Source organism: Pectinophora gossypiella, chromosome 9 (genome assembly GCF_024362695.1).
Source record: "Pectinophora gossypiella chromosome 9, ilPecGoss1.1, whole genome shotgun sequence".
NCBI lineage: Eukaryota > Metazoa > Arthropoda > Insecta > Lepidoptera > Gelechiidae > Pectinophora > Pectinophora gossypiella.
In genome coordinates this window covers 12,282,272-12,298,191 of record NC_065412.1, presented here as the reverse complement: position 1 = coordinate 12,298,191, position 15,920 = coordinate 12,282,272, and the positions used below count along the sequence as shown (strand labels likewise).

Below are 15,920 nucleotides of genomic sequence, written 5' to 3'. Positions count from 1 at the left end.
CGCGAGCGTGATGGCGTCCTGAGTAGACTATTTCAAAGCCGTACTAGGACGTACTAGGTACTCCTGTCCTGCGCCTCTGAATAGTATTGACAGTTACTGCTGCCTTCTGTCAGGTTCCAGGTTACAGTCCTCCTGAATTGCCGTACCGATGGCTCCCATCTACGCTTCTACGACCGTTGAGATCTTCACCCGTATCCCTGGGCAAGGGTTTTACGTTATACCCCATTCTATTTGCATTAGCGTTCTATATTTAAAGCAGATAGGTAGGTATTTCTTTTATAGACGCTGTAAAATGATCTTAAACTAAAAAAAAAAAAACAATATAATACCAGTATGTTCAACACAGTGAAGACACAACTGAATACATAATATTTCTTCGTAAACAAAAAAGCTACAAAATCCGCTTCTCCCCAGGGCTAGGGCCGGGACTACGTGCACGGCGTATCAAGTTGGTTTAGCAAGATACTTACCATACGGGTGTGGGTCCGTCATCGTGGCTTATATAGGTACTTGCTGAGTACCACGGCTACACGACGACGGTTTTTTTCATACGAAATATATTATAATGTTGTATAAACGACAGAGTGGTGATGCTTCGACGTCGCAACAAAGCTATACCGCGTCGTATAAAAGCGCTCTTATTCGCTTACATAGTTGCTTACTGAGTACCACGGCTTCACGACGACGGAGCACCAACGCATTTTGTGTTTTTTTTTTTTTTGACGTGAATTATTGTAGATTTGCCGCAGAAAGCATTAACTACTTGGCCGGAGCATTTTGTGAAGTGTCCTTGTTTTATCATACTAAATATATTATTATGTTATGTAAACGACAGAGTGGTGATGCTTCGACGTCGCAACAAAGCTATACCGCGTCGCATAACAGCGCTCTTACTTACTCGTATTGTGTGTAGTGTAAAAACATCGTTAGGACCATCAAGCAAGCAAGCATCGTTTGGATTTCCGAGATATGCGTTTGGGAGGTATGTGACCCGTATTGGGCTGGTTTTCCCTTCACGGGTTGGAAGGTCAGGCAGTCGCTTCTGTAAAAAACCGGACCTGACAAATCTTCAGGTAAGGTAAGCGGATCCTGTGAGAAACGGGATAATGCTATAGGAGATGATGATGTCTGATCGTGAAAAGGCTATGACTTAGCAATGCACAGGATATAACAAAGTGTACCTTCATTATTATATTCGATACATAATATGATCGCTGTTTATTACTTCATGGCAATTAGACCTTCTTGATAGATCCGGCCAAGTAGTTAATCCCATATGCGGCAAATCCACAATAAGTCACGGCAAAAAAGTCGGACCTAGGATCTAGTAGATAAAAGAATCGTAAAATGGTATTCATTACTCTATTATATAAAAACAATAAGAATTTCATCAGAGACTGCAACGTCATAGTATGATCGTTGAAATCCTCTGAACTTTTGTTGAAGTTAGACTTTTGAACGAAAAAAAAACTAAAAAGTTTTTCTCTCTCATTTCACGGGTGGTCGTAACTTCTGGAAAAGTCCACTCTTCCTATAAAAAATGTCCAGCTACGTAGCAAACTGCAACTATGGCAAACTACATTAAATCATCATAAAAAAGGTTAAAACTATTGCGGTCGTTTTTTAGTTGGTGCTTTATAAAATATGCAAGCCGGTGCAAAAATGTATTTTCATATTTTCATTATTCTCCACATTGTGACATTGAAATAAGTGGAGTCAATGAAGAGTTCCACTACTAACTTGCTAGGGACAGGTCCGATATTGTTATTTTTTTCTTTTACGTAGGGGTATTTTTTATATCATTTAAAATCAGTCTCTGACAGACAAGCGGACAGATGAAAAAATGGTTAAGGTTAAAATAGGAAGTCGTCTCTGTACAGAATCAGACAAGAACTTTAAATGCACTTATCGTTTGAATAAAAAAAATCGAACATTTTTTTTCGTCATTTTCGCCATTCAAGATGTTACTGATTTAAAATGATATAAAAAACTACCCCTACAAAAGAAATCATCAAAACCTGGCAAATCAAAAGTTAGTTACGAAGTTTCGGTTTTATTGACTTCACTAAATATTCATATAGGAAAGTAGTATTAAACAGAACGTCTGTTTCAACAGATTGTACTGAAGTACAATCAGTGATTGATTATACATATTTCAATAACTTCAATGTGCTATACGACTTAGATATGTCAAAGTAGAGAGGCCAACATTGTGACTGTGACGTTCACTGGCGTAGTGATGTATGGTGGGATATATGGATGGATGTTTGGGATATATCGATGATATTGGGCCGATCAATTGTGTTCTATCTGACATTAATTATAGAATACCTACTTACTTGACAAGTGTTTTGATACCCTGATATTTCAATGACGGACTTTCCAATCGGCGTTCCCCAAAACCACGTTAGATGGCGTTCTTAAATATTTCTTCGTTTAAACTTCGAATATCATGGATAACAGACGTATGCATCTTTCATCTTTGTTTTTGGGTATAAATGATGACCTTTTTTATTACACCAAGGTACAAATTTAACTCCCACCCATTATTATTCTGATCAAAATAAAGAGAAATATTATATGTAACGACATCATTCTATACATGTGGGATATAGAAATAACACGGGATATTTTAAATATTTTTACTCCTTATATTTTAACAAAATCCTCTAAACCGACGTCATCGCAACATCGACCCGCATTTCTTACTTTTTAAAACTGCCTTACGCCTCTTTCATTAACCATTCTCCTTTCATACCATAAACCATCAAATTCCCATTCATTATACTTCCATAGTATTCTCACTTTCCTACATACATAATGTGATTCAAATATCAAACAACAATCAGTTATATTTGCTTCTGCTATTACATTACAATTTTGAATAATTGTGTACCCCAGCAATGAGAAAATATGTAATTATCACGTTAAAAGAGAACAACGCCATCTATCGTGTGTTTGGGGAACGACAATTGGAATGTCCCTTATTGGTATATAATTTCATATTGCACACATGCAGATTCTGAAGAATTTCAATCAAAAAACAAAAACTACCACGTTGTTCACACGTTGAATCAAATGGAAAACACATTTTAATATTTTACCTTGATAATTATAAGCACGAACTCTGGAGTTTTTGAAGTATTTTTGACATTTGACCCAGTTTCCAGTGGCATACAACTTCACTGTTGTCTAACTGATGTCAGCTAACTTTGGTGTTTCTCTAAAATTGAACAAACCTGACATAGAATGAAAATACATGATCAAGGCGTGTTACAAAAATGTTACGGACTCACTTCGCAAACTTTTGTTAGGTAAATTTTACATAAGTTGTAAAAATAGAAGACAATTTTTTTTTTTAGGTTAAGGCTTTAAAGTGGCTGTTGTGTATAAACAATAAAACGCATAAACTATGTGAGTGAATTCTTACCTACCTGTTTACCAAATTACAGTATTAATAAAACCATAGTGCCTAATATATTTGAACTATTTGGAATAATCATTCCGGGTATATCGTAAGGGATTAACTTCTCTTCATATTTTTTTTTTACATTCCACATTTACGACATACGATGTTCATCATCAACATACGTTGAGCGTTAGGCCCATGATTTGGAGGTCCGCGATCGATTCCCGATGGGGACATTATCGAAATCACTTTGTGAGACTGTCCTTTGTTGGGTAAGGACTTTTCAGGCTTAAATCACCTGACTGTCTGAAAAAGTAAGATGATTACGTGCTTCGGAGGGCACGTTAAGCCGTTGGCTCTTAGACGTAAAAACACATCCACCAACCCGCAGTGGAACAGCGTGTAAGCTCCATATCATTAATACGATCTACTCTGAACCGGCGTGCGTGTATGAAATGATTGATGAATGTGGAGTCATCAAGAGAAGTGTGTCAGGATCGAAGGAAATTGAATTCCATAGTCTGCTTTCCCCGGTGGGAAATAGGCGTGAGTTTATGTATGTATGTATGAATGTATTATATACATTTACGCTTATTTCCCACCGGTGTATGCAGAGACTAATATGGAATTCCATTTGCTCCGATGTTGCTTCCTCCACATTCATCAATGGTTTGTGAAAAACGCGAGCTGGTTCGGAATGGAAAAAAAAATTCACATAAGTAGCATCACGCCTTTATCCCCGCAGGGGTAGACAGAGGTATGAGTGTTTAAGTCCCATCTAATCGGGGCGAGCTCATTACCATTAACTGGCACAGATCCTGGAAACCGCGTGATATTACTTATCTGTGATTCAAACATAAATTTAAACTCACAAAGTCCAATTCAGTCGTTTAGAGCCCAAGCCGGGATTCGTACCCGTGACGCTATGGGTGGTATTAATAAACGAATCACAGCTGAGACTGCCCTCAAGATCATGCTCAAGTCTCTGTTTTTATATGAGAACTGTCACATAGACATGATCTTGAGGGCAGTCTCGATGCTGAGATAAGTTTATTAACCCTATGATGTAATGCAGATGATTTCCAAAATGAAACTCCATAAAAATGCAACAGAAATGCCGCAAATCGCATTAACTACTTGGCCGGACAAATGGAGGCGCTGTCAAGTAAGTCACGCGTTGTCCGAACAGGGCTTTTACGGTTTTTTTATCGTCCTGTGAATGCACCTTAAGGTGACTTAATGGAATAGATAATAAATATAACACAAATGCTCCCACAGCGATGTCTACCCTATAAGTATAATGACATTGTAAATATACGACGTAAACTGAAACTCATGTTCGCAAGTACATTTTATGAACAAGTTAAATTTAAAGCTAGGTACCTTAATCAGCAGTTCTGTACGCTGTAACAGGCGAAATCTGGCACTTTCAAAATGGAACCTGCTTCGAGGCAACTTAAGATTCTTTTTTTAAAGGTAATTGCTTCTGGTGGTGTAAAAGCCCACTAGGGTCGATTATTGCTTTCAAATATTTTTCCTCTCAGACGCCCTGAGCCGAGGTTCGCGCCCAACTAGGCACCCTCAGGCCTGTCGTCTTAAACGTTGTACCGTTGTGAGAGACTTCAGCGCTCCCCGTTTGTCCGGCTAAGTAGTTAATGCCATCTGCGGCAAATCTACAATAAGTTATGTCAAAATAAAGGCGGTGTAAAAAAATATAGAAATGATATGAGTTTATAAGTGTAATTCCACAAAAAATAGAAAAATATATCAAAAGATCAAATAACCCGACTGTGTGTAGTTAAAAGGCTTTCCTACACATTCACCTTTTTTACATCTTTACATATCAAGTCTTTTACTTTTTTTTTCTACTCCTCTACTTTAATCTGGCATTTAAATAACCAAAAAGTCTAATATAAGTACATACATAATTAAACTCTTTGAAAAAGTGTACGCTCTATGGCCTATAAAAGCATTGTTTACAAAGTGTAACTGTACTATAATGTCGCCAAAAAAGCATTGTTGTTGTTTTTTTTTTTGACCTGGAAACTGGCACCTTTACTTTGTTTGGTGCCATAGATATACTATAAAAAAAAAGTATACATTTGCCGCCATTTTCCCGCGCGTTGGAAAATAAATTGGAAAATTTTTGTTTCATTTAAAATTACGTCGTCGTAGAAAAAGTATTGTATGCAACGTTGTATAACTAGGTCAAAAAATGCTCGTGGCGTCTCTTATTGCGATGTTCGCCAAGGCTCACATCGCAACTCACGCCACTCGCATTTTTTGACCCTTCTTATACAACTGTTGCATAAAATACTATAATAACGAACTTTTGTTTCTGTTTAATCTATACAGATTTCTTATTTATTTACTTACATTAACGACTTTAAGATGTGTTTTATTTCGAGTTCTTATATACGAACACTGTTTTGATAAGATCTATAGATGTTTAGATGAAAGTTAGAGTTACTAACGTATACAATCTCTCATTCAGCGCTTATCGCTATCGACCCACTAGGGTCGATTAATTTTTTCAAATATTTTTCCTCTCAGACGACGCCCTGAGCCGAGGTTCGCGCCCAACTGGGCACCCTCAGGCCTGTTGTCTTAAACGTTGTATCGGGTGAGAGCCTTCAGCGCTCCCCATTTGTCCGGCCAAGTAGTTAATGCCATCTGCGGCAAATCTACAATAAGTCACGTCAAAAAAAAAAGAGTACAAGTAAAATAATATAACAAAGGTCATGTCATCTGACCGTAAGATTATCTAAGAATGTATTTTGCTCGAAAAACGTATCCAATGATATGCCTATCAACAACGAAAACCAAAATGCACTTACTCATTTTTTTTTCATTAAGGCGAATCGATAAACACCTTATTCATCTCCATTCCATGTTTCTAGGGAAGGAAAAAGTCCACAAACATAGATATTTACTGTTAGGCTTGAAATATAAATAAGTATATACATTTTTCTTACATTAATTATGATGATATGGTCCAGCTGGTTTCGGTTACGGTAACTGTACTCGCATGTGACTTACATAACCTATCTTGTTGGGAAATAATATTGTAAAATAGAAAGGGAAGGCACATTTACCGACAGAGGGATTGTGTCCTCTAACATGATGGACTAATGTTATGGGCGATAGGCTGATCCCTTATCACCATAAGGTTCATCATATCCAGCTTACGACATCGTGTCAACGGTGGCTGCAAGTTGTCTTTGATTACTTGTGGCTCTGCCCACCCCATTGGGAATTACGGGCGTGAGTTTATGTATGTAAGGCACATTTATTATGAGAGGACACTACAGTAACAATATAGAACACGACATATACTAACAATTAAAATACAATAACTGACATCTATAGGCGCATACGAAAGTATACAGGGTGTTAGTGACATCGTAACGAATACTTATTCTGATTCTGAGTTAATATCAAGTGGAATTTTCCGTCGCAAAATTCATGTTTCTTTTTTAGTTTTTTTAAATTATTTTCAATACTATAATTTTGCGATGAAATATTCCACTTGATATTAACTCAGAATAATCAGCTGAATCATCCCGCTTAGTATTCGTTACGATGTCATTTACACCCCATACAAGTACATACGGTAGCCGTACAAGTATGTATGGGTGTTAGTGACACCGTAACGAGTACTGAGGGGGATGATTCAGACCATGATTCTGAGTTAATATCAAGTGGAATTTCCTGTCGGAAAATGTATGACAATTTTAGTATTTTTTTAAGTTATTTTCCATCCATACTTTTGCGACGAAATAATCCACTTGATAACTAAGCAGAATAAAGGTCTGAATCATATCTCAAAGTTTTCGTTACGATGTCACTAACACCCTGTATAAAACTACAAAATTGCACTAATATAGCAATGAAAGGAAGTTTCTGAAAAAAAGATAAGGAAACTATCCTAAAAGCTAATCTTTGCAATTCAGAAATAATTATATCAGGAGAAATTATGTAAACGCGGATCAAAATATCAAATCTAAAAGTAGTTCCGTCCCCTAGGATTTCCTGTTATGTCTAATCTTATCCGTTTATTACGTGAGCATGAGATAAATAATCGTTGTTATATCATTTTCACGTTAATCATGCTTAGGGCAAGTCCGGGATAGATGGTCTTAAAGGAGACGTAGCCAATCGAAACAAACAAAGAACCGTTAACCATGTTATTACTGGTAACTTTTTAATTCGCTTCACATCGTGTGTGGGAGCTAAGGTATTAACATTTTTTTGAAAATAACAAAAAGCAAATAAGTTCCATATTGAATGTTATGACTAAGAGTATAAAATTGGTCTAGAAGGTTCGTGTTCAATGTAATAATGATGATACTGATGATACATTTTTAAAATAATGGTAATTTTTGCATTTTTTTTTTTGATTTCTTTGAATTTTTGGGTGTGGTCATGTCCCCGGGAAGAAAAGAAGAGATGGCGAGCTGCTTTTAATTGTATGTAATGGCTAAGAAGTGACAATATCCCGTTATAAATTACAGAATATTAAGAATACGCAAAGAAAGTTTAATAAAAAGTTATCACACGAGTGATGAAAATTACTACGAAACACTCCTCGTCATGGCTTCAATACACAGTATTCCATTTTTTGGTAAGTATACGATATGTGCACTGAATTTAAAGACGTGTGTTCTAAATGCGGCCAAGAAAAAAAAGACTGATATAGAATAAAAAAAGGAAGATCAAAAACTATTGGTAAATCTAGATTTAAGTTATGTATGGCCATCTTACTTTTAATACTATGGCCATCGAACCCGGACATCTCGGGAAAAATGACGAAATGAGTTTTTTTTTAAATAAATTTTTAAACGAGATATAAATGATTAATTTTGTGTTTAATAACACAAAGTTAATTGATTAAAGTTTAAATACAAATAACTAGTTTTGCAGTAATAAGTAAGGCTTTTCTTTAATAGGATCTAAAAAAAAAAGAGTGTAATACATAAAGATAATATGGCCAACTATCCCTGACTTACCCTAATTAGTGTTCTAACATTTTTCCTCAAACACTTCAAAATATAATAATGGCTAAGAGACTCCCACAGGAAGGATCGTAGAAAGAGCCAGGAAGTGAAGGGAAATATTCATTATGGAAGAAGCATTTCTTTGCTGAAAGCCTTCACGTACTAGGGCAAAGTGAGCCCCTGATGAGTCAAAGCATTTTGTCATCCTTATCACTGCAAAGGCGCTCAAATTTCTCACCTCTACGCAAATATTACTCTACATAGATAGTTTAGGGTTGGGTTAGAGCATAAGGCGGCGATCGGCGAATAGATATTCACAGTAATACAGTGCACGAAATAACGCCTGCAAACTCCACAACTTCAAAAAAACACCCGAAATCATGTTCAACAAATCAGTCTTCTAAATTGTTCAAATAACGACTTTCAGTTGTCTTCTATCGATATGAATTACGGGTATGTCTGTCTGATTATAAGCGTGAGTTATAAGCATTCAAAAGTCGTTATTATGTAAAGTTCCTCATGTAAAATAATGAACGTAACTTGTCCGTCTCAAACGTAATGTAATTCGCACACGTCTAAAAATAATTGGTTGTAATTATTCGCCAGGATTACTCAGGCTGTGTTCTATAAATTTAATTTTCATCGCAAATATATTTTAACTGCCTCAAAAAAAATAGGTTTACGTATACAGGGTGTTAGTGACATCGTAACGAAAACTTTGAAGGGTGGTTCAGGCCATGATTCTGAGTTGATATCAAGTAGAAATTTCCGTCGCAAAAGTATGGATTGGAAAATAATTAAAAAGAAAAGAAAAATTTTCATGAATTTTTTGACACGAAATTCCAGTTGATATCAACTCAGAATCATGGTCTGAACCATCCCCCTCAGTATTCGTTACGGTGTCACTAACACCCATACCTACTTATATGGCTACCGTATGTACTTGTACGGGGTGTAAGTGTCATCGTAACGAATACTGAGAGGGATGATTCATCTAATTATTCTGAGTTAATATCAAGTGGAATTTTCCATCGCAAAAGTATAGAATTGAAAATAATTTAAAAAAACTAAAAAAAAATCATGAATTTTGCGACGGAAAATTCCACTTGATTTTAACTCAGAATCATGGTCTGAATCAACCCCCTCGGTATTCGTTACGATGTCACTTACACCCCATATTTATTTTTATTAGAGCGTAGAGTTACGAAAAAGAGATGCACCGACTCCAACGAAGTGGCCAACTAGTCGGGCGACTAATCGCCAACTGAGAGGAAACTACAAAAAGGAAGGTAGGTACGTCAAAAGGAAACGAGCATTATCAAGGGATGGAGTAATAAATGACGTCATTTGGTAGTAAATAATTCGCTGTCCAACTTATATTGTACTGTTTCAATTAACTCGGTAGGTACATAATTGAAATAGTTACCTATCTTATTGGAAATACAAATAGTTTCAACTAGAGATTTACCAAAGTACCCAAAGGTTCCAAACTTAATTAAAGCTTTAAAGCTAATACTATTCCTTACAGAGCTTGTTTAGCAGTAAACAACAGGAAATCTACCATTTAGTATGCATTGCAATTTGTAACTAAAGTACCCTTTATTTAATTATACTCTCGTTTAAAACGTTTCACTGCAAACCCTAAAATAGTTCATTAAGCTGCTCCTACATAAGTGTCAACAAACGATTAAGATGTTGACAAACTAGAAATTCTGCAAACTTGCAGTAGAATGTCGTTAGGGTAACGCGTAAAGCGGGTAAAGGTGATGCGTTTCAGTCAGCTAGGTAACGCTGCGTCAGCAGATGGCGTTACTTCTGCAGTTTTCGTATTTTTTCCATTTATTCGTTTAGTGTTGATTTCTGACCCGGTGAAATGTTAGTTGGCGAAATCTCACATACATTCATTTGTGGTAACTCGCATTTTGCCGCAAGTATGATGACTTCGGCGAGTGCGGTTCCTACGGCGCGTTTAGGTGCGCGTTCACCATTACAAGCAGCATTTGAGGGTAAAAGCACTTACACTAAATTACTCTCTTGCTCAAGTGCAAGTAATAGGAAGCCTACGATCATTTAGACTCATTGGCTGATATTTTATTCGATTTTCGAATAGATTTTCGATTGATACTAAAACTTAAACGACATTTTATATGCTCGTAAGTATGAAACGCACAAAAAACCTATCTATATCTATCAAAAAAAACAAATTTTTGAAGTAAATTTAAAACCTATTCGTCTGCCATTTGTACCAACGCAGACTCAAAAACATGGACTATAACAGATTAGCAGTACTATACAGAATGACTAGTTCACTCCCTCATAAGGCGCTTATCGCTGGCGACCCACTATGGTCGATTTATTCTTTCAATATGATCCCCTCAGACGACCGAGGTTCGCGCCCAACTGGGCAGCATCACGCCTGTTGTCTTAAATTTCGTACAGGGTGAGAGCCCGTAGCGCTCCCCATTTGTCACCGCGCATCAAATACCGCAACAAGTCATCGCGCCATCTCCGTCTCTGTCTAATGCGCCTGCGTCTATCTCTACGCGGGGACCATTCTCTAGCGATTTTAACACACGATTCCCATTTAAAACCCCTTTTTCTGACGTGATTTATTGTAGATTTGCCGCAGATAGCATTAACTACTCGGCCGGACGTAAAACCCCATAAAACCTTAACCGTAAGGTTTATTTTTCAATATAAATTGTATGAATAACGTTAAGCTGGATAAAGATAAATTGAATATGTAAATAAATTCGCAGATGTTTATTCATTTATAAATAAGTATGATTATCTGAGTATAATTGATTTATATTTACAAAAATGATTTTAAAATTAATCCAAAATGTATGAATTAAAGGTAATGCCAAAATAATCCACCTCGTGTCATTCCCGACGCAAATGTGCCCATCAAACTAGCCGCGTTTCCACGCTAGATAGCGATGGAGAACCGTTGCCCAAGCTATGAAACGGGGCGTCGTAACCACGTTCTTTCAATCGCCGGCCCACCTCAGCCACAAATGCCTTCGCCTGTGCACCGGAGGAGGAGCCCGCAGATTCCACCGCGAACGGCACGAAGATATTACTGAGAGAGAGCTGAGTATTTTCGCGCTTTTTCACCGCTGCGCATTCCGCTGCAGCCACGGGTTTTCAAACCGTCCGACTTACGCAAGTAGCGTCCCAGATCAAGCACCTACCGTTCTTTCAAGGCACCAAAGTCAGTCCGTCTAGCCTCTTTCCATCATAAACTAAAGAAATTGGTTTATATTTTGTGAGAATTCGATCACGTAATGTCACTTGATTTTACTGACAAAACTGATCAAATGGATCAATTGGAATCATCCTAATACCTACCGAACCAAATATAGAAAGACTAAACGTGATTTACAAAATAATATTTGTTTTAGAACGTGTCAAGATTGTAAGACAGCTTTGTCATTATAATAACAACGCTTCAATACATTAACTTTCCGTTTATGGCACAGAGCAAGAAATCAGATTGTGCCCAATTGCTAGAGGCGAACGTCGTAAATATCGCGCCAGCCTAATACGCAAACGAGACGCATATAAGAGATGACAAGCTGCTGTCATTGCATTTTCGAGTGAGATATTGGTTCCGAATTTGATGTATTTTAGTATTCCATGTATCTTGCACAGTTTTTTTTTCTTTGACGTGATTTATTGTAGGTTTGCTACAGACGGCATGGACTACTTTTGAATCCGTAATTGTAGGTTTAAGAAAATTTACTGAGAAATGCTCCTCTAGTAGCTAACAGAGATTTAATTCCCTGCTCTGTGGTTTGCGAAATAAAATGACTACGACGGAAAGAGTAGTTATCGGAACACGCCGAATACATTATGAAAACGAATGTAGTGTTTTCCATCCGTGACGTGTTGAAGAATACGTGTAATGTTAAAAAGGAGGAAAAATGTTTCGTCCGTTACAGTCTGTTAGTAATCAGCCATGTAATGTAAACTTTATCCTTCACTAAAATAAAAATAAAAATATTTGTTGACTCAAAACATACGTACATTCAAACTTTTAGCTAAAAAAACACAGAAAAACATGTTGTTGTTACCCTGCCTCTTATAATAGGTAAGAAACTGTATCATAAGAGTCAATGTAGATTGTGCAACGAATTAACTGCCGGCAACCGAATCCTGAACAATTCTCCGCTGGTGGCGCCACCATGGTGCCCTAGTGATATAGAGGCTCAATACAGTAAACGTGCTGCCTATGAACCTTACATACGAATTAAGTATGCCAACACACCCGTGTGAAGCGTTACCTACTGTTTAGATAGGTAATACGTACACACACACACATACGCTCTGATAATCCTATAAGAAGCTTAAAGCTTGCTTACATTTTATGTTTTATTACAATTTTCGAATGAAGTTAATCGTTGAAAATAGTTATATCAAAAATAATCCTTTCGATATGTTGAATAATTTGAATACAGTCCTAATAGATAGATAGATAGATAGATAAAATACTTTATTGAGCATAATGGACACAAAATACAGATATAAGGACAGCAGTATGCTGCATACCATTACGCTGCTCCACTGCAGGTTGCTGGAAGTGTTTGGCCTAATAGCCAACCCATTCACCAACGTTTTCAAGCCACTCTAAAGTGTTGGCTTGGCTTACCGACTGTTTTTGGCAATAACTAGTACCTACTACGATTTAACGGGGCTTCCGAAGCACGAAGCACACGCACAATGAAAGCTACTAAACGTTAACCCATCTAATGACTGATCGCTTCCGACACTGCCATATTGTTGATCAATCAACAAGTAACTGCACCACGGGCTCCTTAATAATGTAAGTATAATGGAACAATTTAATGATTAAAACTTACTTAGCATTCATCCAATAGTAGATGATAGGGTTGACCATAGCGTTGGACATCGCCAGCCAGTAGAACCCGAGGTATATGTGTTGTATATATTTCTTGTACAATATCGTCGGGTTGAAGTGCAGGTAGATGAAGTACGAGTGGTACGGCAACCAGCAGAGGCCGAAGATAATTATCATTAAGATGAACATTTTCACAACCTGCAACAAAGAGAAATGTTAATTTACGATGCCGTAGAAGAATCGGCAAAAACACCTAGGACCCTAAACGTTAAAGTAAGAGCAATGAAAAAATAATTGCGATGTGGAGTAAAGTAATCATTGAAGAGGCACCCTGTTTCTCATATTAACTTTATAATTACATTGAGAAACAATTATAAGTAGGTACTCAATAGGTTTTAGGTGAATACGCAGTAGAACTATATTCCCATGTTATAATGGTCCAACATGTTAGAAATAATAACCTTTATCGGTTTTTATGACAGCTATCAATTCATTGCTAACCGTAGATATAAGAAGGAATAAGTTAAAAGTGACAGCGTTATAGAAACAGCAATCACATCATTGACAAAATTATTCGGGATTCAGTTAGTTCTGGTAACAGGTACCTTTATAATTGTAGGTATATTTTGTAGGTGGCGCAAGCTAGTGATACAATGCTCTAAGTAAAAAGAAAGATTCATTTTTTTAGTATTAAAGAAGCAAAAGTAGTTTGAAATTAAAACGAATGTACGTACATAGGTATAAAAAATATTGTCAACAGAAAAACGTGGTAACAAAGTTTTGGCTTGGTGGAAAGTAAAAAGTTCGTACTAAAAGTGTCACGTTCGCGCGACATCTGTGATACGTGCGTCTTTGACAAAAGTCTGCACTAGACACATGTATAAATACGAAGCCTAGTTGAAAACATCCTTCAAAATTACAATGCGAGCATCAGACGACCCTACTTTGACTTTTGCTACATGATAAATAGGCCAGACCCAAAATGTTTGACAAACTTTACCTTTACATTTGTTTACTAGGCTTATAAAATTATCACCTTTTCATGACCAAAAAATGAAAAAGTTATTGCCAAGTATCATTGTCAGAATTACTTTCACAATCTGTAACTTCTTTATCAAGTCAACAAAACTTGTACTTTATTTTCTAATGAGAGACAACCCATCAACTCTTTTTATATTTTTTTTCTAGATAATGAACATCCTGGTAAACCTTTGCAAACTTTGGCTCTATATTTGGCTTGTTATTCAAGTTGATTGTTCGTGGATTTATTTGGCTTCTTTCACGTGACCCAAGTATCACAAGTTTCAATCCTGTCTCGGGCTCTAAACCATCGATTTGGTGATTTTGCATACATGTTTGGATCATATATAATTAATATCACGTAGTTTCAAAAATTTGTGTCGAATACTGGCAATGGAATTGTCTCTTATTACCTGGGATTTAAACATAGCTGACGAGCAGTAAAAATACACTTTAAAAACTTTTTTAAAGATAACCCAATTGGTAAAATTAAAGCTTTTCTTCATACATAATATAATTCTCAATTTAAATTGTAATTGGTAATCAAACAGACATAATCAATATGGGACGCGTTTGTCATTTTGAGTATCGGTAAAAGCGCGAAATCGTATCGAAGATTATTTCCAATGCCGAGATTACACGAAATGTAAACACATTACAATGCAAACAAATCAATCAATAGCAGAATAATTATTCACGAGACGTTAGAATCTCTAATCCTTTGGAAATAGTATTCATTAAATGTTTGATTAAGACGATCAAAGGTATCCTTACGGAAGCGATGAATTGGATTACATAGAAACTCAGTAATACCTCGCACAGTATTAAACCTATTATAATGCAAATAACTCTTCATTTATCAAATTCAATGGCTAGTGTATAATAGGAGACATGACAATAAACTATTATATTTTATTAATGCATACACCAAATACAATGCATGCCGAAAGTTAGAATGGACATTCTCCACTCAAGATTACACTGATAGCAGCTGCATAATGGTGATCTTAGTTTGACAGCTCATACATACGCATTTACAATACGTGCAAGATAGAGATGCAACTAATTTTCGACTTGTCAAATTATAGAGTAGAATAGAATAGAAATAGTTTATTATAAAAGGGCGCCACACACAATAATTATCATATCATATTTCCAATAAACAATTACAAAAAAAAGCAAGACGGATGTTTGTCGAAATGATCATAAGGTGGTGGTGGACGTTCTGAGATAAAAGGGCCAAGTCGCGGCGTAAACCACGACGCTGATATTATGTGGACCCTGTTTAACCTCTCATCTGCCGGAACGCGGATCTCGACCAGACACAATGTAAAATCTATTGTGTCTGGTATCTCGGCAGATGAGAGGTTAAATTAAGTTAAAATTAAGTTGGTGGTTGCTCAAATCCACACCTATCACACGTATCAAAGACCGCCCGCGACTCCGTTTGCATGAACTTCGGTTTCAAAACCACCCTATGTTATTTTAATCAAACTATCTCCATACCAAATTTCAACGAAATCGGTTCAGCAGTTTATAGTAACAGACAAACGGGCAAATTTACTTTGGCATTTATAATATTAGTATGGATTTCACCTCTAATATCAACTGGCGCGTAAATGTTTCGCTGCTC

General features: G+C 36.6%; 1 protein-coding gene across 1 annotated transcript in view; it reads right to left on the bottom strand.

The window, feature by feature from the left end:
• Nucleotides 1-15,920, bottom strand: part of LOC126369819 (tachykinin-like peptides receptor 86C) — a gene marked incomplete at its 5' end in the record, with an annotated part of 100,577 nt that overhangs the window by 24,097 nt on the left and 60,560 nt on the right. The window contains one exon of the mRNA XM_050014383.1: nt 13,269-13,465. Within this exon, the coding sequence (XP_049870340.1) occupies nt 13,269-13,465 (197 nt within the window). The remainder of the gene's footprint in view (nt 1-13,268; nt 13,466-15,920) is intronic.